This window comes from Orussus abietinus, unplaced genomic scaffold (assembly GCF_000612105.2).
Source record: "Orussus abietinus isolate OABI.00-Male unplaced genomic scaffold, Oabi_2.0 scaffold32, whole genome shotgun sequence".
NCBI lineage: Eukaryota > Metazoa > Arthropoda > Insecta > Hymenoptera > Orussidae > Orussus > Orussus abietinus.
The window spans coordinates 890,869-913,957 of record NW_019394330.1 but is presented as its reverse complement, the minus strand read 5'-3'; the positions used below and the strand labels follow the sequence as shown (position 1 = coordinate 913,957).

General features: G+C 35.9%; 3 protein-coding genes and 1 long non-coding RNA gene across 6 annotated transcripts; 2 read left to right on the top strand and 2 right to left on the bottom strand.

The window, feature by feature from the left end:
• Positions 1-81: 81 nt before the first annotated feature.
• Positions 82-9,106, top strand: LOC105703919 (AP-1 complex subunit beta-1). 2 transcript variants are annotated; one of them, XM_012432704.2, is made up of 11 exons: positions 82-324; positions 406-528; positions 1,311-1,481; positions 4,875-5,120; positions 5,215-5,475; positions 5,588-6,010; positions 6,290-6,974; positions 7,221-7,476; positions 7,542-7,893; positions 8,127-8,318; positions 8,390-9,106. In XM_012432704.2, the coding sequence occupies exons 2-11, from the start codon at positions 421-423 to the stop codon at positions 8,462-8,464; spliced, it is 2,769 nt and encodes a 922-aa protein (XP_012288127.1). In that variant the 5' UTR covers positions 82-324; positions 406-420; the 3' UTR covers positions 8,465-9,106. The 2 variants fall into 2 exon arrangements, with proteins under 2 accessions (XP_012288127.1, XP_012288128.1); XM_012432705.2 differs by having other exon boundaries at positions 82-528.
• Positions 9,107-9,160: 54 nt separating this feature from the next.
• Positions 9,161-9,944, bottom strand: LOC105703920 (40S ribosomal protein S27). The gene is made up of 2 exons (XM_012432706.1): positions 9,842-9,944; positions 9,161-9,479 (listed from the first exon to the last, which is right to left on the bottom strand). Exon 2 carries the CDS (start codon positions 9,476-9,478, stop codon positions 9,221-9,223), a length of 258 nt encoding a protein of 85 aa, XP_012288129.1. The 5' UTR covers position 9,479; positions 9,842-9,944; the 3' UTR covers positions 9,161-9,220.
• Positions 9,945-10,481: 537 nt separating this feature from the next.
• LOC105703914 (myotubularin-related protein 13) lies at positions 10,482-22,469 on the top strand. Of its 2 annotated transcripts, XM_012432700.2 has the most exons (25): positions 10,482-10,620; positions 10,710-11,041; positions 11,626-11,711; positions 11,851-12,138; positions 12,351-12,570; positions 12,874-13,115; positions 13,350-13,655; positions 13,739-13,916; positions 13,987-14,191; positions 14,289-15,146; positions 15,616-15,853; positions 15,917-16,112; positions 16,384-16,693; positions 16,782-16,975; positions 17,059-17,457; positions 17,534-17,750; positions 17,998-18,199; positions 18,333-18,478; positions 18,791-19,636; positions 19,731-19,878; positions 20,007-20,152; positions 20,313-20,539; positions 20,618-20,824; positions 20,900-20,982; positions 21,624-22,469. In XM_012432700.2, exons 2-25 carry the CDS (start codon positions 10,942-10,944, stop codon positions 21,714-21,716), a joined length of 6,135 nt encoding a protein of 2,044 aa, XP_012288123.1. In that variant the 5' UTR covers positions 10,482-10,620; positions 10,710-10,941; the 3' UTR covers positions 21,717-22,469. The 2 variants fall into 2 exon arrangements, with proteins under 2 accessions (XP_012288123.1, XP_023287565.1); XM_023431797.1 differs by having other exon boundaries at positions 10,482-11,041.
• LOC105703915 lies at positions 18,119-18,905 on the bottom strand. Its single transcript, XR_001104407.1, has 3 exons — positions 18,779-18,905; positions 18,528-18,676; positions 18,119-18,224 (listed from the first exon to the last, which is right to left on the bottom strand). It is a non-coding gene; the product is annotated as an uncharacterized LOC105703915 (long non-coding RNA).
• Positions 22,470-23,089: the final 620 nt, after the last annotated feature.

The window sequence follows — 23,089 nt, the reverse complement described above, 5'->3', positions numbered from 1 at the left end:
CCGCCTGCATTCTGCACCGAGGGCAGTACAGAATGCGATTATTCTATCCTGCCCATGAGCAATCTCCCAACTTATCTCTTGTTAAAAGTCGTTCTGTTTGTCAGTTCTGATCAATTCTAAAGCTAGTGTCAAGTATTTTGTTGCTCACAAATCAGTAATGTGGTATAAAATAATCTTTTGCTTTTAATCTATTACTGTTTCAAGTAGTAAACTAGATGCATTATCTTAAAAGTATAGCATTTAAATTGTGCGAAATTTGAAGTAGCACTCTTGACCATTGATCCAGAAGGGACTTACTATAGTATCACATTATTGCATTTTACGGTAAGGCGGATCCGATAAGCAGAGTAGAACTTGTTTATATACGGTATTTTTTGTTCATTGATCTCTTTTTGTATTACGAAGTCCATAAAGATTAAGATGACCGACTCCAAGTATTTTACAACCACAAAGAAAGGGGAGATATTTGAATTAAAATCAGAATTGAATAATGACAAGAAGGAGAAGAAGAAGGAAGCTGTCAAAAAGGTGAATTTTTCTTAACATTTTGATCTCCAAAAGCCTATTAATTGGTTCTGCGATATCCATGATCCTTATTTATTCCCAAATTTGTTAGTAGGTAATGTGTTAATTATTTTGCTCAATGTTTTTTTCAATATAATTATGTCCCTGCCCATGTACGGGCCTTATTTGAGTTTACTAAGATGCTAAGGACTAAATTATGAACAGAAAAACCCTGTATCGTTTTTACTGCTCATTAACCATTTTTTGATTATTATTTAATAATTAATAATCTTTAATGCCATGCAAAGAAGTATTTGCATGTAGTATTTGATCAAGTATAGTAATGATAGGTAAAGTGCCAAGAGTTTATTCAATTTTGTCTGAACAATTTAAATACATATCTATAAGTGTATGCATATGTATGTGCTTTTATATATGTCATATACATATACGTATATAAAATCCTTAAACTTTAAAATTATACGATAAATGATGTTAACACTTTGAACGCCGTGCTAGCTATTTGCAACTGATTAGCGTAGATTATACGTCGTTTGTTTTTGCATTCAATATGTTAATTTATACAAAGTGTTAAAGTTGTAATATTAACGTGATATGAAAGAGTCAGTGTTTACCAGCTGCATAATTTTGGTGACACGGGACCAGATGCATAAAGTGGTGAAGCTATAATATTGATTTATTCGGTGTTTACCCAATGCATCATTTTGTTTAAGAAAATGTAATGCCATAATATTTTTAGTAAAGCATGTTGTGATTAATTAAAAGTATGAACAACTAATCTTTAGGTGATTGCTTCAATGACTGTGGGCAAAGATGTATCTGCCTTGTTTCCTGATGTGGTCAACTGTATGCAGACAGATAATCTGGAGCTCAAGAAATTGGTGTACTTATACTTGATGAATTATGCCAAAAGTCAGCCAGAGATGGCTATTATGGCAGTCAACACATTTGTCAAGGTAACGTAGTATAGAATTTTAACAGCTGATCATTATATTTTATAATATTGCACTTTCACTCCTTATATAATATATGATACACGAATGGTGCTAAAAGTGTCTGTTGAAATAGAGGCCAGCTAAAAAATTACTTTTATGAGGGATTAGTATTCATTTTGATAATTGCAATTTTGGTCAGAAAATGTACCAATTACAAACATGTTCTGAAAATAGACTGTGATTATACAAAATGATCGTTTTCAATGTTATTTTATAATGATCATATTAAGTGAAGTTAACGATAACAGAGTTTCAGAAAAAATTCAAACATTTAGTATTTTGTATTACCTTGCTAAATTTGTTTCATATAATGAAATATATAAGTGCACTTTATGATATTATAACTGTGATGAATTTAATTAAGCTAACATATTCCACCCTCAGTACACATGGAACCTAAGCAATGGTTCCATAATTTATTCCATTGTGTAATTTTATAGTTTGTCTCAGACAGAAACAGAAACTGTGCTTTTCAAATTATATTGTTTTCACAAAAATGTCAGAATTATCCTGTAAGACAAAACGCTTCCATAACAGAATTGCTTATTTTTTAAAAGGGCACGGACTGAAATTTACTTTTAAATTAGAACCGTTAAGTCTTGATTTTTAAATACTAATATTTCAGTCCTTAATATATTGTATTTTCTCATATAACTCCGAACTTCAGGATCTACATGATATTAATAAGCTTACATAATTATATAATATAAATACTACTAATTTCACAAGCAGTACAATTTCTTTGTTGTTACGAAAATGTTACCATTTCTAAATTGAGCATGGAAGTACGTTCAAAAGATACACAGAGTCAACCAGATTTACAGTGTTTTCAGAGGTAACATATTTACGATATTGTATTCTGTGTACCAAGCTGTGTATATACTTGGCATAAGGTAAAGTACATGCTATGATACTTTCTTTATAAAGAACAAACGAGGTCCTTCGTTCACCCGCATGAAAAAGCAGTATAATTCATTGAAACGAATTATCACTGTCAATATTTGCTTTGGTGAGGAAAGTTTTATTTGGGTCATGGTAACATGAAAAGAAAGCATGCCAGTTTTTGTTTCAAAAAGTGATAGAAAATGTTTGATTTATCTGTAAAATTAGTTGAAATTCCAGTTTCGTGTTTTATTGCATAATTTACATTAACTGCACGTCTAAAACATTATCATCTTTCATAGGGCAGTGGTTAACGATAGTAATTGAATAAATTGTATTCAATGTTCTGATATTAGGTATTGAAAACCTTCAGGATACATTTAAAGTTTCCCAATAAAAAATGTATGCAAGGGGAGATGCAAAAATGACCAGAATTAAAACATAGCGCGTGTTATGTTCTAATTCGAATTATTTTTAGGCCCCCCCCCCTAGTATACAAAATTGTTTTACAAGTGCTTCCACTAAAATATATGACTTTGTAAAAGTTTATTATGAATGAACATGTAAATTGTAACCTTTACGGTTGTAACGTATCTGGATATGTACTTATTGTCGGGTGTAATTCATCTTACAATTGCAAAGGATTAAAAGTATTCAGTAATAATGTTATTGACACATATGTGACACTATTTACTATCTGGGTGTATAGCCGTATGTATGGCACTTTCGGAAAATATGCAAAAAGTAAAGGTACTTTTTCACTCATCTCATTGCTGTGTTGTTGCATGCAGTAAAGTGCTTTAATTCACTGAAAATAAGCAGGTAATCGTACTTACGATGGTATTTTTGTAATATTGAAAACGGTAGGCCACAGCTTTCAAGATGTTCAGCTGATTTTATCGTTCACATTTTCATTTGTTACACTTTATAAGATTTCGTTTTAAAAATGGAGGTCAGGCCGTTTGCACGCGTAATCCGGCAGTCTCCGGTCCAGTTTAGTTGCCGGTCCGGCCGTTTAGGCGCTGGCATTGAACTCGGCAAGCCAGATGCCGGTACAGCGACCGACATACCGATTCTAATGTAATCTTATTTGAACTTGCACACGCCGATGTCGGTGAGCTGTTCATTCCTTTCTCGGATACTTACTCGTTCATCACAGTCGGCGCCGACTCCGATTTTGCCGGTGCGTGTAAAAATTAACATGCCCGGTGCCAGTACCAGGACACGGCGTCGGCTCCGGTTTTGCCGGTGCACATGCAAATTTCCCATTTTGCTGTACCTCGTATGATAGGGTTGTAAAAATCTTAATGTAAAAAAAAAATGTATCATTCATTATTTCGTTAATGGGTAATGCATTTATATTTTTCTCCTAAACAATGAATGGATTAAAAGTCCATTATTTAACCCGTTAACCGCAAAGGCGTATACATCTATACGTCCAACATTTTGTCCGCTACTGTCTGTACGCGGTTACGAACGCACCAGCTTATGTTACCACTTAAGTATTCAAAATGATGTTATCGCCAAAAAGGGTATAAATGAATTTTAATTTATCGACATCGATTAAATTTCTCAGTGCCTTTCATATCACGTTAAAGTATTATAGACATTTATTTCCTAGAATTTTAAGCAATGGAATAATTTTGGTATGCACCATGCTTTGGCAAATTAAACAATTATGAGGAATGTTATTGCAGTTTTTACCAATATTTGCTAAATGACCACTGTAAATAATATTCAATTAATTTTCTTTGCTGAATTTAGGAGCATTCCTGTTGACTTAATCTCATAATGCATTCAGATCCTTTTTATCTATATCTCTTTATCTTCAAATTAATGAATTTCTACATAAATATGGGGACATTTCATTGCTTTTCCTTTTCCTTTCATCTATCCTGTCCATGTATGTACTCGATATCTTCATACCTGGTATAATGTCAGGTTCAAAATGAATTGATCAAGATTATAAATATTAAGCTTAATATTACATAAGCGTACTTTGAAATCAATCCGTAGTATACAGAAAAACCTACGAATGATAACCTAATTTTAATTTTCAATGATACGATACTGTCACGACCTATATATATGTTTTTTCACCACTCTTTGTATGAAACCAGTATTATATAGTCTGTGAATACTTGAAATCAATAATAATGCTTAAAAAGCATTTATATTGTTAATGAATGACAAAAAGAGGGATAGGTTGTGGCACGTGCTCTTTAAAAAAATGATCAATTCAAGCTAGTACTGAGTTAAATTTTTTGATAGTTGTAAATTAGTGAATAATAAAACTGGCGACGGTGACCAATTTGACCTTTTTCGTTCTGACACGCAAAAGGATCTAGCGACATCTCCGATATTAAAGGTACCTAATACCATTATCTATTCCGTTAAAACTCGTTGAGTGAGATTTAGATAGCCACTGCTGTGACTAGACTTGAATCCCTGGCTTGCCCGATTTTTGTGCAGGATTGTGAAGATCCCAATCCCCTGATCAGAGCGCTGGCTGTTCGTACAATGGGTTGTATCAGAGTTGACAAAATCACCGAGTATCTATGCGAGCCATTGCGAAAATGCTTGAAGGATGAAGATCCCTACGTCAGGAAAACGGCGGCAGTCTGCGTTGCTAAACTGTACGACATCAATGCTGTTTTAGTAGAAGATCAAGGCTTTTTAGATCAGTTAAAAGATCTCCTGTCGGACAGTAATCCAATGGTATGCTATAAGGACAAGATTCTGCAGAAATATTTATTATACAATAGGTTGGTTGTAATGCAGATTCTCTTCTATATTTTAATCCATCGACCAGGTCGTTGCTAATGCAGTAGCAGCGTTATCCGAAATCAACGAAGCAAGCGCCAGTGGTCAGCCATTAGTTGAAATGAATGCTCAAACCATTAATAAGTTACTAACAGCCCTGAACGAATGTACCGAATGGGGTCAAGTGTTCATTTTGGATTCCTTGGCAAATTATTCCCCCAAAGATGATCGCGAGGCTCAGAGCATATGCGAAAGAATTACTCCAAGACTGGCTCATGCTAATGCAGCAGTGGTTCTTTCAGCTGTTAAGGTTGCGTATTACTCTTCTCATGAAAATGATCAATCGCTTTGCACGTTATCGTTTCCCTAAATCTCAGAACATTTTTGATACCAGAAGTAAATAATCACTTTTTTAAAATCAGGTTCTGATGAAACTTATGGAAATGCTACAATCCGAATCAGATTTCGTTGGAACTTTAACGAAGAAACTTGCACCTCCATTGGTGACATTGTTAAGCTCCGAACCAGAAGTACAATATGTTGCACTTAGAAATATCAATTTAATTGTACAGAAACGGCCAGATATTTTGAAACACGAGATGAAAGTCTTTTTCGTTAAATATAATGATCCTATATATGTTAAACTCGAGAAGCTGGATATTATGATCAGACTGGCTTCGCAAGCAAATATCGCACAAGTTCTTTCAGAGTTAAAAGAATATGCTACAGAAGTGGACGTTGATTTTGTACGAAAGGCCGTTCGAGCTATTGGCCGTTGTGCAATTAAAGTTGAACCTTCTGCAGAAATGTGTGTTTCAACATTACTCGATTTAATTCAAACGAAGGTACGTTTTATAAATTTAAGTTTCATTTTCTGTATTTTTGTTATACCAAATATGTCGGTCTGTTTTAAAGAATACTTTTCTGCCTCTGTTCTAACTACAAAGAAATATTATGGAGAAAGTTTATCGCATAGGCAATGATGAAGAATTGAAAGTATGAGATTCCATGGTAAATTTGTTATTATACGTAACAAATTAAATAAGCTAGACGATAGCTTTACTTTGGTAGGATCAAAATGTAATATTTTTAATTTCGTAAATGATGAAAGGTTTTTGATACAGGTAAATTATGTAGTTCAAGAAGCGATTGTTGTAATCAAAGACATTTTCCGTAAATACCCTAACAAATATGAGAGTATAATTTCGACTCTCTGTGAAAATTTGGATACGTTGGATGAGCCCGAAGCGAGAGCGTCTATGATTTGGATAATTGGAGAATACGCAGAACGTATTGATAACGCAGATGAACTGCTAGAAAGCTTTCTGGAAGGTTTCCACGATGAAAACACTCAAGTGCAATTACAATTACTTACCGCTATTGTTAAACTGTTCTTAAAACGGCCAACCGATACCCAGGAATTGGTTCAGCAAGTTCTCAGCTTGGCGACTCAAGATTCTGATAATCCAGACTTAAGGGATCGAGGTTTTATTTACTGGAGATTACTTAGTACTGATCCAGCTGCAGCGAAAGAAGTTGTTCTTGCAGAGAAACCCCTTATCTCGGAAGAAACGGATCTTCTAGAACCAACTCTACTGGACGAACTCATTTGCCATATTTCCAGCCTGGCGTCGGTATATCATAAGCCTCCTACAGCATTTGTAGAAGGTAGAGCAGCAGGAGCTAGGAAATCATTACCTGCTAGAACCAATTCGAATGAAGACGCCATTCAAAGAGTCACTCAACCTCCGGCTCAAGTTATTCCTGCTCAAGATTCGTTGATAGGCGATCTTCTCAGTATGGATATCGGTGAATACAATATTATTATTTTGCAAAAAATAAATACAATTTCGGTGGAACGTTAAAGCAGCATTAGAACTAACATATACGTTGTTATTTTATTTTATTGTCAGATTATTTCCAATACTGTTTTATGAAAGTATTATAGTTTCAATTAGCATAAGGGTATTAAAACGTGGAAATACATGTAGTTTAAGATAGGAATAACGTGATTTTTGTTTAACGTACACATACGAAATTATTTATTCCTCATAGGTGGCCCAGTAATGCCAGCAGCACCCAGCGCTCAGCAAAGATTAGGGGTAGATTTATTAGGAGGTGGACTGGAAGGAATCTTGGCCAGCACCGATACCAATGCCGAATCATCCGCAATTTCTCAAAGCACGACTGGTCTTCTTGGAGACATATTTGGATTTAATCAAGGTCCTTCGTCATACATACCACCAAAAGTAAATTGGTTACCCGCTGAAAAGGGTAAAGGGTTCGATATTTGGGGAACCTTCTCAAGGAAGTAAGTTAACTGATTATTTTATCTAAATAGAATTGAATGACTTGTGGTCTTATATACACTTTCAGAAATGGGCAAATCAGTATGGACATGACGTTCACGAATAAAGCTATGCAAGCTATGGGTGGATTCGCAATACAGCTTAACAAAAATAGTTTCGGACTGACGCCAGCCGCATCGCTTCAGGTTGCTGGACCTTTGGGTCCAGGCGCCAGTGTGGAAACAAACGTTGTTTTATCAACGGCCGGAGCAGTTCAACGAATGGAGCCATTAAACAATCTTCAAGTAGCAATTAAAAATAATATCGATGTATTTTATTTCGCATGTCTAGTGCCTATGAATGTGTACTTCACTGAAGATGGACAGCTCGATAAAAGAGTCTTCTTATCTACTTGGAAAGATATACCAGCTCAAAACGAGGTAATGTTAACTATTTTCATGGAATTTTGTTTTGCATAATTGCTCATGTTAATTATATTTTACTTAACAATAAAAAATGTAAGCCCGGTAATATGATTCCAAATAAAGGTCGTATTATTTACAATTAGAAAATCTTGAAAAATTTGTGTTGATAATATTTATTCGAGCTTACATTCTAAAGAAGTTTACGAACTCTGCATTATTTTAGTACTTTACACTAATCTTTTGATTAGGTGCAATACACGTTGAATGGTGTGATGCTCACCGTTGATCAAGTGGTACAAAAAATGCAGCAAAACAATGTCTTTACAATTGCTAAGAGAAATGTTGAAGGGCAAGACATGCTTTATCAATCATTAAAATTAACAAATAATGTTTGGGTACTCAATGAACTGAAAATTCAGCCTGGAAATCCGGATGTCACGGTATGACTCATATTGGTACAGAAAATTAATGAAATGGGCTTTAATTGTAATAAATAATTTTTTTTTTACAGCTCTCACTGAAGTCACGTTCCGTGGAAGTAGCACCTGGTGTTTTTCAAGCATACAATGCAATTCTACACTCCTAAACTTCCAGAACTTTCACAATTCTGTACTTAGAAATTTTCTGAATTTTTAATCAAGCATTGAGACATTCAGATTTATCTAATATTCAGTGAGAATGTTGAGTTGGATTAAAAATTGCTGTAAAAATTAACTTAAATAACACAATATCCCTAAATAGAAAATGAATCTCAAAACATAAGAATAAACATTGGAAAAAGTACTTGAAAGAAAAATTAAGCAATAGTCAATAAATAAAAGTGTTTGAAACTTGTTTAATATATCACGATTTTTAGAGTTCGAATTTGCTGAAGTAAATAGTAATGAAAGATTTGCTTTTATGAGTATTCACATATTTAAAGTTACGACTATTGCTTACAAATTCTAATTATATATCTTCAACTGTTAATTATGAATATTAACTTGAGTTTTTGTAATTAGAAGAAGACTTTATTTTAAATACTTTCTACAATGAATTTATGAAACAAAATGGATTCATTTATCACAGAACCCCAAATATACTTGTTACGTAAAAGAATACAACATGCATATATAATCACCCGCTGTTTCTAAAGTGAACATTTTGAATTACATACATGTGTATTTATAAATGTACTAGTGTAATGTGAAGCCAACCGATACAGAAATAAAATTCATACATATAGAAATTGTTCTATATTTGAAAGGAACGGGATAGGAGGTAATAACGTTTCGTATGTTACTTCATTTGCGTTTTTTAAGTATTTATTTACCGAATGAAAAGAGAAATATGTTGTATATTATTAGCATTGAACCTTCCTCCTGAACGAGCAACCTTCGGTAAGCCGTGCTTTACCGCCGGTTGATGTACACAATATCATGTGACAACCATCGCATTCTACTGCCTGTTGTGCATGTGAGAAAATGGTCTTGATAGCATAACAACCAGGGCATTTAACATCCATGAAATAACTATTCGGTTTTTGAACCAATCTTTTAAGCTTATGCTTCCTTTTCTCCTCAGCTGGTGTTGGATGAAGAAGGTCTTTTGCCAACGGCATTCTGAAAATATTAGAACATGTGAATAGATACGATATAACCACCAAAAATAGAAATATAAGAATATTTTTCCATTGTTATCGTCAGACCGAATAAGTCATGGAGTAGTAACTAATATCATGATCAATTATAAGAAATTTACATGCTAGTTTTAGCGTTTAATAGCAATTTTATAGATATTAACAAGACGATATTGATCAAATTTCACGATAATTCAAGATAAAAATGTTATACATCTTGTTGACACGTCTGTAGATGCACTTGCAATGTTCATTATATGCGTACTTCTATATTAAGTATATTGGATATTTTAGTAATGATTAGATTGAGAAAAGTAAAATTAATTATTTGATACTTATACTTACATGATGCTTTTCTTATATCAATGTAAACCGATAATAATACGTCAAGCCACGTGCTTCTTCACGACGTAAAGCACCGGAAAAGACGGATCCTCTTTGAATACTCCTATACAGATGAACATAGATGGTGACTCTCATTGTTTATTTCCGTATCGGGTATTGCTACTACCATCTAACAGAATGTTCCGAACTTTGTAGCAAAAGTGAATAGAAATGGGGACAAATAGTTACTTACTCAATCTCTTACTGGGGACAAATAGTTACTTACTCGAGAATAGGCCTCCTGATGCAGAGACATCCAAATGTATGTATCTCTCTCTGGAGTAAGCTCGCCGTATATTCTTAAGCGTGGCGAGCGTTCCAGTTTACTACACATTTCGGTCAGAACTGATGAGGTTTTATATATTTTATATCTTTTTTATTTGGATGATCTATTTTGTCACTCAGGACGATTCAAAATTTGCACTGCTCCAGCCGCTAATACGCCGTGCAGTCAGAAACGGGAGCATGTCCGCAGGGAACCATTCATGTTCGCTAGTGTACCATTAGATGACGCCACAATTCAAGGCACGTATGCATACACTTTTTTACTTTCTCAATATCCATCATTTATAGTAAGATTCTCTAACTGAAAACCAATGTGGCGCTTTAGTTTAGAAGGTTATGGATTTAAGGTTCGGGGTGTGGCATATTATTGCAATTTGAAATGTTCTAATTATTTAACAACTAGTGAATCACATGGAAATATTAAATCAGTACACTGTAATTAGTTTTTATTGACGGTCGGTGTTTTTATGTTGTGTCTTAGTTCCGTCATTTGATTGGAAGCCTTTCCGTCAAGTTGAACGATTTCTGGTTTTTCGTTTATTAGAAACATTATTAGTGGAGTTACAAAGGATATAACGTCTGAAAAGTGAAACCAATACGGAAGTTTACGATTTAAAACGATGGGAACGTTGAGGTCAGAAAAAATGTCTGTCTAACTATCCAGACAATTAAGGCTTACTGGTAGCTTAGACAGTAGGTAAACAAGCACCAGCTGAGGCAAACATTACTTGATAGACCACATTAGATGAAATCATCAGCGCAAAATTTGACGTGGGATGTTGAGCATTACCACCCCCACTCAGCCCCACGCATACACCGAAATGTCTCGCTTAGCCGACTACTTCGTAGTCGTCGGCTACGATCACGAGAAAGAGAGTAAGTTCAAAGTAATGTTATTTTCATAGGTTATTGCTATAAATTTTATATTTTACATGTAATAACGTAGGGCAATGTTTCAAAAAGCACATGCCTTAGATTGATTTACAATTTTTTATATCTATAAATTTTAACCCACTGATCAAGAATATGGTAGTAAAAATTGACACAAATGTCATCTTCAAGGTAAAAATTATTGATAATAATTTTGGGGTGGCGAGAGGGGGTGAAGGAGAGTGAAAAAAGGCAAAGTAGGGCGAGAAATGGCAAAAAAGGACGAGAAAGGGTAAGGAAGGGTGAAAAAAGGCAAGGAAGGGCAAGAGGGGACCAGGAAGGGTAAGAGAGGACGAGAAAGGGCGAGGAAAGGCGAATAGGGAAAATTCGAAAAGGTGTGAGGGTTACACAACAACTAAGTATCCGGCATGGAACATCGTTGAATGATACGTGTGAAACAAGGCTTATTCTTATTTACAACCCTTCACGTGTTATTGTATTGCAATTCTTGTCTCGTATATTTTATATTTACATTTAATTATTCTCTATTAATAATAAATATACATTATTATATGACATTTTTCTTATAGGAGGTGGAACCAGTAGAGGCATTATTCTACAAAGGTTTCCTGATCAGGACTGGCCTGACACACCATTCATTGATGGAATGGAATGGGTATTGACGAAATAAGCATTGACCGTATAGATTAATCTTGTAACTCTTATGATTTTTTAGTAATATAAGCCATTTTAAATTACGATAATGTGGTTTTAGAGACATATTAAGAAAGTAATAATTTCAATTCTACTTGCAGTTTTGTCAACCTCAAGGATGGGCATTATCTACAGAACGTCAGGAACCACGATTTTATGTCTCTATTTTGACTGATATTGATGCTAATCGTCACTACTGTGCATGTATGTGCTTCAATGAAACTATTTCTATTACACCTAGCAAACCTGTAGATGAAGAAGAAGATCCTGTAGATGGCGATAGCCGTACTCTGGTCAGAACAATTCCTACAATTACACATCATAGCATTATGTATGCACCAAAATGTCTGGTGCTGGTCTCCAGGCTGGATTACATTGAAACTTTTCGGGTATGTAGCATAATGTAAAACTCTCATATTACCTGTTTGAATCACAAGTAATATTGTAGTGGTATCATTTGAAGCGAATCGGTATTCCGAATTCGGAGAATACTGATACGAACGATCTGACCTCACATATATAGGCTGACTCTTCCATATCACCTTAAGGCGACAAAAATTGTATATGTTTTGTGATCTTACATAAATCGTAATAATTTCAGAACTGCCTAGGAATTATTTATACGGTGTACGTAGAAAATCTTGGTATACCTCTGGAAACATTAGTAGGAAACATCTTGGGTTGTATACAAGTACCACCAGCTGGTGGGCCACAGGTCCGATTTAGCATCGGGGCTGGTGATCGTCAGGCGTTGCAGCCGCCAATCAGTCCCTCGCTTCCTATTACGCATACGAGCGTAAGTCTACTGTTTCAACAACTGGGTAAGGAAAATGAGTTTTTCATGGACAGGCAGGTTGGAGCCACACAGGCGTTAAAATTAACTACCGTCGTAAGAGTATATTATTACTAATTGCGATTATCACCGAGAGATCTGCGTCGCTTTCGTTATACTACAGCGTAACGCTCGTCGGTTTTGCCGCTCATATGGCCCCAGTCTTAAATACGTATATCAGTTATAATCGATATCTTTGATTGCATTTACCATAATATTTTGTTGAATAACTGTAATCACTTCTAACTGATGTAATTATAATTTTATAACTTTTTTAATTTAACTTTTCCAGGTATTCGAAATGTATTGGTATTATTCTGTACGGTGATGACGGAACACAAAATACTCTTCCATTCGGCCAGTTACTCTCGCTTAACAGAGGGTTGTCGAGCTCTTACCGCACTGATGTATCCTTTTAGATACACGCACGTTTACATTCCACTTTTACCCGCGGCTCTGGTCGAAGTACTGAGTACGCCTACACCGTTTATTATGGGGGTACATAGTTCTTTAAAGCACGAAGTTGCAGAATTGGTAAGCCTTTTACTAATTTTATTTACTTTCGGTTGGATAAACCCGATTAAAATTTATCATACTCGTTTGGTTATTCCAAACTCTGATGTCTTAATATTTGATAATGGTTGTTCAGCTTGTTTCTGCTCCTGTATTGCATAATAATAATAAATTATTGTATTCTAAGTGTAACCTGACAATTTGAAATAACCGATAAATTAATACACAAGTTTTTTGTGGTTTATTTCACTGCAGATGGATGTGATAGTAGCTGATTTAGACGGTGGCTCAATAATGGTGCCGGATGGTGTCTCTCTATCTTTGCTTCCTGAACCACTTCTTTCTCAAACACAAGACGCTCTTTCCCTCGTCTTACAACCAGAGTTGAATTGTGCAGATTATGCGTTTCCGCCATTAACCACAAGAGCTCCACATCCTCCTATGTTGGATAAAGAACTTAGAGCAGTTTTTATGCGTACATTTGCGCAATTGCTCCAGGGTTATCGTAGTTGTCTTACCCTGATCCGAATTCATCCAAAACCAGTTATCACTTTTCACAAGGTAACTACTTTTCAAAATGATTCAGTGATAACACGAAATGCAGTATAGAAATTATACATTTAATGACGAGTTTATATCTGTAGGCAGCGTTTTTGGGTGAAAGAGGTTTGACAGATTGCGATTTCACTACGCGAGTACTGGATTGTATGTTTTTCACATCATTCATCGCGGAGAGAGGTCCCCCCTGGCGACCTTGTGATGTGTGGGACGAATTGTACAGCAACCTGAGTGATCAGTTGAAACAAGAAATACAAGAACCTGGCAAGTGTCTATAACAGTGTCACCAAATATTGTACGTCAACTTAATGTTACTCACTGCGTATCCTTTCAGGACTTGTTTTGACGCACATTCAAGAATTAGCCCAGCAGCTGTATACGAATGAAAATCCAAATCCTCAACCATATGTGCAGAAGATCTTGAAACCACCCGAAGGAGCTTTCGCTCGAATACATCAACCCCTTCTTCCACGTATCAATTCTGAACAAGTACAAGCTATAATTGACGAAGGTCTTGCCAAAAATAATCTGAAAGTCAGGTAAGTGTCTTTCGTCACCATGTTATAATAAGTAAAGGAACTTGTGATGTGTTATGTGATAAAACAGATATTCTTTAATCGTTAATTTGTTTCTTAGATTGTCATCATTAAGGCCCGTTCAACCGCGAATAGTTCCGATGGGACCGCACATTTCCATAGTCCATGACACGAGACATTTAGTCAGCAATTCTGCTCGTAGATTAGAGGTTTTACGTAATTGTATAAACTGCATATTTGAGAACAAAATTTCGGATGCAAGAAAAACTTTTCCGGCGGTGCTCCGTGCATTGAAGAATAAAACTGCGCGCCTAGCCCTATGCATGGAATTGTCGCAACACGTCGTCGGTAATAAAGCTATGCTTGAACATCAGCAATTTGATCTCGTAGTGAGGCTGATGAACTGTGCTCTGCAAGATGATTCATCGATGGATGAGCACGGCGTTGCTGCAGCTTTGCTGCCACTCGCAACAGCTTTCTGCAGAAAACTTTGCACCGGGGTTATTCAATTTGCCTACACCTGCATACAAGAGCATGCTGTGTGGCAGAATCAACAATTTTGGGAAGATGCGTTTTATTTAGATGTTCAAAAAGACATTAAGCGTCTGTATCTACCCGGAGAGAATTCACAGTCTAAATTAGCGAATGATAATGTACTCATTCCTATCAGTCCACGAGAGAGTAAAGACCTCCCGTTCAAAGATCGATGTTCAGTTTATCGAACGCAAGAACCTTCTGCTTTGGAAATTGCTGCTGAGCAAATGAGAATCTGGCCAGTAATTGACCCAGAGAAACAACGAGAACTTATCAGCAGCGAAGAGAGCACCATGTATAGTCAAGCTATTCATTACGCAAACAGGATGGTCTATCTTTTAGTTCCTCTGGATATTGGGGCTAAAATTCACCGCCAAGACAACGTATATGACGACGAACGAGCTAGCAACAGTATTACCAACAGGTAACAATTTCGCTGTTACATTCAATGATTGTGATCATACATTTTCTTACTTCTTATATCCAATGGGGATCTTACCCAATACTAAAAAGTCATGATACATGGTCGCAAAACGTTGTGGTTCTGTTAGGATGATGACCCTGATAGCCTCTGAGGGAATGCCATCAGGACTTAAACCCTTATTACTTTTATGATCCAAATAAGCATCACTAAAAAAAATCAGTTTCTTTGAATCAAAGAAATTTTTTTTTTGTGTATGGAAACGACATATATAATATGCCGTTTAGTACAGTACTTAATGTAATGCGACACAACTATTAATATAAATACAAACAGTAAAGTAGGCAGAAAAATCTTTTTCATCTACGCCTGTTAAAATTTTGGAAAGTTTTTACTTTACCTTAAATCAGGAAGAATGTATTTTCTATTTATATATAATGGCAAGAAGCAATGCATTTTTTCTTCTTAACAGTGTAGCAAGTGACAGTGGCGATGCGGAATCGGGCTTTGAAGAAACGGATCCTGGTGAAACTGGTGCAGCCGTAATACGAATGGTTTCCCGATTTGTAGACCGTGTTTGTACAGAAGGAGGTGTAAGTACGGAACACGTTAGGTGTCTTCATCAGATGGTTCCTGGAGTCGTTCATATGCACGTGGAAACCTTAGAAGCGGTACATAGAGAGAGCAAGAGATTACCTCCTATACAAAAGGTAACTGATCGTAAAAGTTGCAGCGATGTGTAGTTAATGATAAATGTTTCTTTCTCGATGTAGCCAAAGATTTTGACGCCAAATACGTTACCTGGAGAGGACGTAATAATGGACGGCCTACGCGCTTATCTTCTACCAGATGGAAGAGAGGAAAGTTCTGCAGGTCTCCCAAAAATACCACCTCTGTTACCCGCTGAAGGAGCCATTTTCTTGACGAATTACAGGATCGTATTTAAAGGAATACCTTGTGACCCGTTTGGTAAATTCATTAATTTAGATATTACGTGACTATATGAGACAAGCACTGTGTTGTACTACATGTGCTTTTCTTATGTAACACAGCTTCTTGAGTACATTTTTGTCCGTTAGCAATTTTTTTTTAATTGTTAAGCACGGGGAACACATGGTTAATAAATAATAAAAAATATAGGTGCTGTGTTCTGTACATAACATTGAGTATAGCATTATTTTATATAGATTATATTATTCGTTATGTCAATTATTCACATTATTTCATTTAACATTGTTAGCATGCGAGCAGTTGGTCGTTCGAGCTTTTCCAGTAACGTCCCTTACTAAAGAAAAGCGTGTAGCTGTACAACATTTGGCACATCTGGATCAGTGCCTACAGGAAGGTCTTCAGCTTCGTTCCGCTACCTTCCAACTTATAAAACTTGCATTTGATGAAGAAGTTACACCTGAAAATATAGAGACACTGAGGAAATTAGTTCACAAAGAACGTTATCCTCCGCATATATTCCACCACTTCGCATTCAATGGTCAAGTCTTGGTGACTCCCACCGCTCATCAGAAAGGGAAAGAAAAAAATGCTACACTCAAGTAATTATTAATTTACAGCTTCCGAAAATAACTCATGTCAAATGTTACATTGATATTAATTGCCACTAAAATTTGATTTCATTTCTAGAGGTTTTGCAAAGAAAACTCTTCTAAAAACAGCTCGAAAAGCTGGTTTTAAACCGAAACAGTCCTCAAAGAGGCAAAAATACGTCTTGCCAAATATGAATCTTACAAGCAGCAATAAATACATGACCTCACCTGGCAGGATGAGTTTACCAGTAACGGATAATAACGACTTAAGCCATGACGATGATCTCAGTGGTAAGTGTCATGGTTGACTTGTTTTACACTATAATGTATCTTATTTTTAGTTCAATAATTCACATACATGTACTGAATTACAGTTGATGAATTTGAGATCCCTGGAATTGTAACACAGCCACCGACTGATGCAAAGACCTTAGAACGTTTGTCGGAACGCAGTTACGTCAGGGACTGGTATCGACTGGGTTTATGTCCAAGTAGCCCACACAATAATCGTCGAAGTGAACCATTTCGTCTTACATCAGTTAACTGTGCGTATATGATGTGCAGAACCTATCCTGCACTTCTCATAGTTCCTAGCTCTATATCAGATGAAAGCATTCGTAGATTTTCAAGACTATACAGACATAACAGGGTACCAGTTGTTACTTGGAGGCATCCAAAAACAAAAGCTCTCTTACTACGGGGAGCTGGTTATCACGGCAAAAGTGTCATGGGAATGCTTAAAGCCCATCCCTCTTCTACTGGAAATCTTAAAAGTACATACTTTAAACAGTTCGCTTCATTTTTATGTTCGAAGAGAAATAGAAGAAACTTATTAATTATTCCTTTCAGCCACATCATCTGAAAGTACATCTTCATTAGAACAGGAAAAGTACATAATGGCGCTTGTAGCTGCAACTCCGGTTTCTGTATTGCGTCAGGGTTCGGCGTGGGGTATGTCTGACAGTTCGCTCAGCATAGACTCTTTACTTCTTGCTGCAGAAGATAAAAATGCTACTCCCGAACACTCACGAAGAAATCCTTTTAACAAAGCTCTCGGTACTCTCGGGTATGTGGTTGATTTTTTGCATAAAGTTCTATAACTCCGTTAGAATTTTGTAGACTAACATTCTTGACCGACCATCCTAGTGGTGATCATTTTTATTATAGAATACATAAATTAGTAAGGCCCTGTAATAGTATACCTTTTAAGGACACTAAATCACAGTAAAAGGGACTTTATACGAAATTAAAAGAAGAATCCTTGTAAATGCAATTACTTACTGATACATAACCTACCTATAAATGTGTTAAAGATCATCAGGTGGTAAAGGTCATAAAAACTTTGGTCGCTGGGGATCGCTCAAAGATAAAAGACATAATTCTCAAGCATCATTAATGACGGTCAATCAACGTGGAACGGTAAGGCATTCTGCTGATTCGGATAGCGGTACGGAATGCGTTCATACATTTCAAAGGGCAGCATTGTATATACTGGGTGAGAAGGCCCACATGAAGGTAATTTTATTTAATATTTTCTCATCTATGGAATCAATAAGTTGCAATCATGATATAACTCTACAATTTTTGAAGCAACATTATAATTGCCATAGTAATAATCGATTATACATTTCTTGATTGTATGTTCTAGGGAGTTAAATCGGAATCCACGCCGAAAACCGATTTCATACCAGTTGAATATTACGATGTAAGGCACACAAAAGCGGCTTTTAAAAAATTAATGAGAGCTTGTGTACCCAGTTCAGCGAATCTTGAACCAGATCAAAGCTTTTACAAGTGCGTAAATTCTCATGCATCAAGAAATTAATAATTTTGCACTACTTACTCTTGAAGTATCTCTGCGGTTTTAACAAGACGAGAAAACGTTCGTATTGTTCCTCATCTTAAATCAAGTACACGACTACAACTTTATCGTAGGAAGTGTTTCACAAGGTTTAACTTGCCCAATGTGATTTATCTGATCTGTTTACAACCCTGAAATAACTTTACATAATTTTGGAGTATTTCGCCGTTTGTTAAGCATCGATGTTTATCAGGCTATTACATATTCTAAATTTGAAATGTTTAACCAGATACCGTTTTCCTTAGGTTAATAGAGAGTTCCGAATGGCTACAACAGTTGCAAAATTTAATGCAATTAGCCGGAGCCGTGATAGATCTGATGGACGTACAAGGCTCTTCGGTGACGGTGTCGCTAGAGGATGGGTGGGATACTACAGCAATAGTATGTTCCGTGGCTCAAGCATGCCTAGATCCACATTATAGGACGATCGAAGGTTTCAGGACACTCATTGAGAAAGAATGGCTTGGATTCGGTTACCGATTTGGTCACCGAAGCAACCTAGCTGCCAATTCTCAAACAACTAACTTCACGCCCACTTTTCTTCAATTTCTCGATATAATTCACCAAATTCAAAGACAGTTTCCTCTGGCATTTGAATTTAATGATTATTACCTCAAATTTTTGGCTTATCATTCGGTATCTTGCCGCTTCCGTACATTTCTTCTCGATTGTGAATTCGATAGGGTCGAATGTGGAATCACGGCTGTCGAAGACAAAAGAGGTTCTTTAACGAGCCATCACAAGGGGGTGGATACGGGCAGTGACGATGAGACCGTATATCCTGGTGGTCGATTAGCAGGAACAACTATGGGTGCAAACTTGGGACAGAGCATTTTCGATTATATAGAAAAACAACATACCAGATGTCCTCTATTTTACAACTTCTTATATACCCCTAATACGGAACATCCGGTACTTCGACCCGTTTCTCATCTGCCTAGTCTGGATATTTGGCAATATTACTTAGAAGAAGAGCTTGCCCACGGACCGGCTTTCGATTTGGAAATATTGCAACAAGATTTTCAACAAGAGGAAGAAGCTGAAGCTGCAGATGGCATTGTCAAGAGCAACAGGAAAGTCGTCACACAGGGGTAAGTTTATGGCTGTGTAAACATAAATAAATCTGTAGTTAGCAATCCTGAATTATTGTTAATAATTTAAACCCTTGAAATTATGCCTTAACAGTTATGATGGAGTAAGTGCAAGGATTCCGGATCAATTTTCGCATCTGCTGGAAGACATTCATAAATTGGAAACGGAATTAGGTCATTTACCGCAAAAATGGAAAGTGTTATGGGACAAACTCGAACTACCCAATACCGATTCTCTTGCCGTAAGTATTATCTATATTAACATGATATAATGATGAAATTATTCTATCTAAAAATGTATCAGAGTAAAAATCACATTAACGTGATTTTACTTCCAAAGATCAACTTTACATATTTTAATAATTTTTAGAGACATTCATCATTCAGCACGGCTCTGGTTAGGTATCATGGAAGACTAATCCATAAACGTTCTACCCTCGAATTACTGTTGAGAGGAAAACTTGCTGGGGGAAATACACCTGGAAACGAAAGCTCTGCGTACGCTCACCCTCATAGGTACTACTATTGATAAAAATAGATTACCATGTAATTATAAATAGTGATGTTGGATTGACTAAAAGGTCTTGCGACGCTAATGACACGGTGTTAAATATATAGCGTCGCAGGACTTTGTAGCCAGCCCAAATATAAGTATTAAACATAATAATGATCCTAGATTCGAAAGACTTGATTCAGCGACGCCGACGCATTGTGACGCTTGTTCCGGTGTGCTATGGGGTCCTGTGAAGGCTGGATTGCGGTGTGTAGACTGTGGTCATGTATGTCACGATAAATGTGCTGATTCTGTACCAAAAAATTGCACCAAGTACAAAGCAGTGGCTGATAATCTACAATCCCATACTCTTACAAGAAGTGGCGGTGATAACGGAAGCGTCAATTCCAGTACGAATTTAATATATTATTTAGTCGCTTATATCTGATTCTGTTAAAACTCGTACAAAGCAACGGTCAAATTTGTAGGTGTTTCTGCAATACAAACGTCTTCGCAACAATACTACGAACAATTTTCAAGTAATGTGGCAGAAAACAGGACGCATGAAGGGTATTTGTATAAACGTGGTGCCCTGCTTAAAGGATGGAAGCAACGGTGGTTTGTCCTAGATTCTATAAAACATCAACTTAGATATTATGACGCTATGGAGGATTCTCACTGTAAAGGTTACATAGGTATGTAGTTCTGAATAATTCAAGGGTAATTTCTTCAAATAAAATGATTGACGAACAACAATTTTTTCACATTAGATTTAGCAGAAGTTGTATCCGTCACCCCGGCAGCACCTACACCTGGGCCGCCGAAGAAGACCGATGATAAGTCGTTCTTTGACGTAAGTTGTAGATAAATACGCTGTGAAATACAGTATTGCTATTCAGTATTCTCGTAGTCGTTGCTTTGGGGACACAAGTAAAGACAAGTTGGCCATTTTTAATTCTAACGTCATTGGTGACTAAATTACATGAAATTTCTATTTACTTAAGCGAATGACATTTGTCAATGCAGATCAGGATCCGACAAAACTAGATACGATATATGTCAGCTGGTCAATCTCTGACAACATACGTTAGAAAACGAAATATCACCTTTTGAAAAATGGTTCATTAGGACCACTAAAACAAAGATTATCATTTAGCATTTAGTAAATTTTAGTCTTTATAGTTTAGAAAATAATACTAGTGTATTACCAAGTTCCAATATTTCATTTTCTTGCGTACAAGTCATTATGCACTGACATATTTCGTTATTATCTAGTTTCCTTGTATGCTGGCCTTCCTCAGCCAATGTCATTCGTTTCAGGGTAGGAAATATTTTTCTCGAGAATAAGTTTCATGTATGTTTTATGTAACTTCGTATACGTGTTGATGACGTCAATAATAGGAAGAAAGAAGTAATCTATTTTTAACTAAAGAAGTCATACACGGCATATTGAAAAATGTTATGAGTAAATTGTTTTGCTGTATCTTGTTGTAGCTGCGTACAAATAGACGAACGTACAATTTCTGTGCGGGTGATGCAACGACAGCGCAAGAATGGATCGAGAAGGTTCAAGCGTGCTTACAGTAGTGCCTATCCTCGATTCTGGTTCTAATTTATATCGTTCAAGTGACTGATAGAATAATGCAAACTTTAGTTTTGTTATATAATTTTGTACAGCCAAACGGTATGTGCCGCGAACTGTGAAAATTCTGCCGTGCAAGTTCTACAAGCCAAAATCATTGGAATGCTAAGAAACATCAACTTTAGAAGAGAAGCTTGCAAAACCAATGTTTTACGATGTACACACAATATATTGTTATTGTATGAAGCGCAGTTATATACAAGGTGTCTTATAGGAAGATACTAAAACTAAACAGCTGCCCAGTAACTGCATGTGTTCGAAAACAACAGCTGATTACTTTCAGCAACTTCCCATAGGACACCCTGTGTAAATATATTTATTATTTTACATTTAGTATTAATTAAGGGGAATAACATCTTGCTTTAATGCTCTGAACATTGCTTGCAGATTTAATCTTATATTTATAAATTAATGAATGAACGATATTAGAATTTTCAATATAAGTTTCTTGTATCTGCCGATATGTGATGGTTGTTACAATTATGACTCTCCGTTAGAATGCAATTTTGCTTCTTATAAAACGGGCTGTGAATGGAAATGATTCAGTAACAGAAAATATTCGTTTCCTCGAAGACTTTATTTACATAAGTATTCTAATATGAGTTTAATTAAATACGACACAGTGAAAAGAAAAATTGTCCGATTTTCAGCAACATTAGCTGTCACCTACTTAGCAGCTTGTCATTAATTAGCGTTTTAATGACTTAAGTGTAAACATAAATCATATGTAATATGAAAAACGAATAATCTCACTTGTTTAATTTTTTTCACCCCACAGAATGTGCAGTACCTATTTCCAGGGTGGGTAAGTATAATACGTCATGTAATATACATGGTTTTCTACGTGTATATTACAACGTAAAATACGTCCCTAGTTTTTTACGCAAACGCAAAGTACATTACGCCTTTCTCTTTTTAAATAGAAAATAACAAATCCAATTAGAAANTCAAGGCGAATTTTAATAGATATGTGGTTTTCTGTGCGAGCGCGAAGTATATTACGCCCTTCTATTTCTAAATAGAAAATAACAAATCCAATTAGAAATTTTATATTAAATAGGGTTAAATGGAAAGAATTTGAACACAAACGCCAGATTAATTATTTCTTAACAATTTTTACGTGTTATATGTGCGTTAAAAGCGTTAACCTCGCGTATACATATATCGTGCATCTCTGGAATCTGCCATATTGAAAACGCAAAATTCTAAACAATTTTAAATATAAGCGCCAAATTAATTCATTGATCATTAAAATATTTCCGTGTCTACATGTGTACTAAAAGCCGTTTATAACTCGGCAGAAGCCGTATATCGCCCA

What these genes read in the sequence shown, in the direction of transcription:
- LOC105703919 (XM_012432704.2), top strand. Translation starts at nt 421, where the DNA reads ATGACCGACTCCAAGTATTTTACAACCACAAAGAAAGGGGAGATATTT. An exon ending in AGAAGGAAGCTGTCAAAAAG is followed by an intron (nt 529 to 1,310) that starts GTGAATTTTTCT and finishes ACTAATCTTTAG; the next exon opens with GTGATTGCTTCAATGACTGT. An exon ending in CAGTCAACACATTTGTCAAG is followed by an intron (nt 1,482 to 4,874) that starts GTAACGTAGTAT and finishes ATTTTTGTGCAG; the next exon opens with GATTGTGAAGATCCCAATCC.
- LOC105703920 (XM_012432706.1), bottom strand. Translation starts at nt 9,478, where the DNA reads ATGCCGTTGGCAAAAGACCTTCTTCATCCAACACCAGCTGAGGAGAAA.
- LOC105703914 (XM_012432700.2), top strand. Translation starts at nt 10,942, where the DNA reads ATGTTGAGCATTACCACCCCCACTCAGCCCCACGCATACACCGAAATG. An exon ending in TCTACTGTTTCAACAACTGG is followed by an intron (nt 12,571 to 12,873) that starts GTAAGGAAAATG and finishes TAACTTTTCCAG; the next exon opens with GTATTCGAAATGTATTGGTA. An exon ending in AGGAAAGTCGTCACACAGGG is followed by an intron (nt 19,637 to 19,730) that starts GTAAGTTTATGG and finishes ATGCCTTAACAG; the next exon opens with TTATGATGGAGTAAGTGCAA.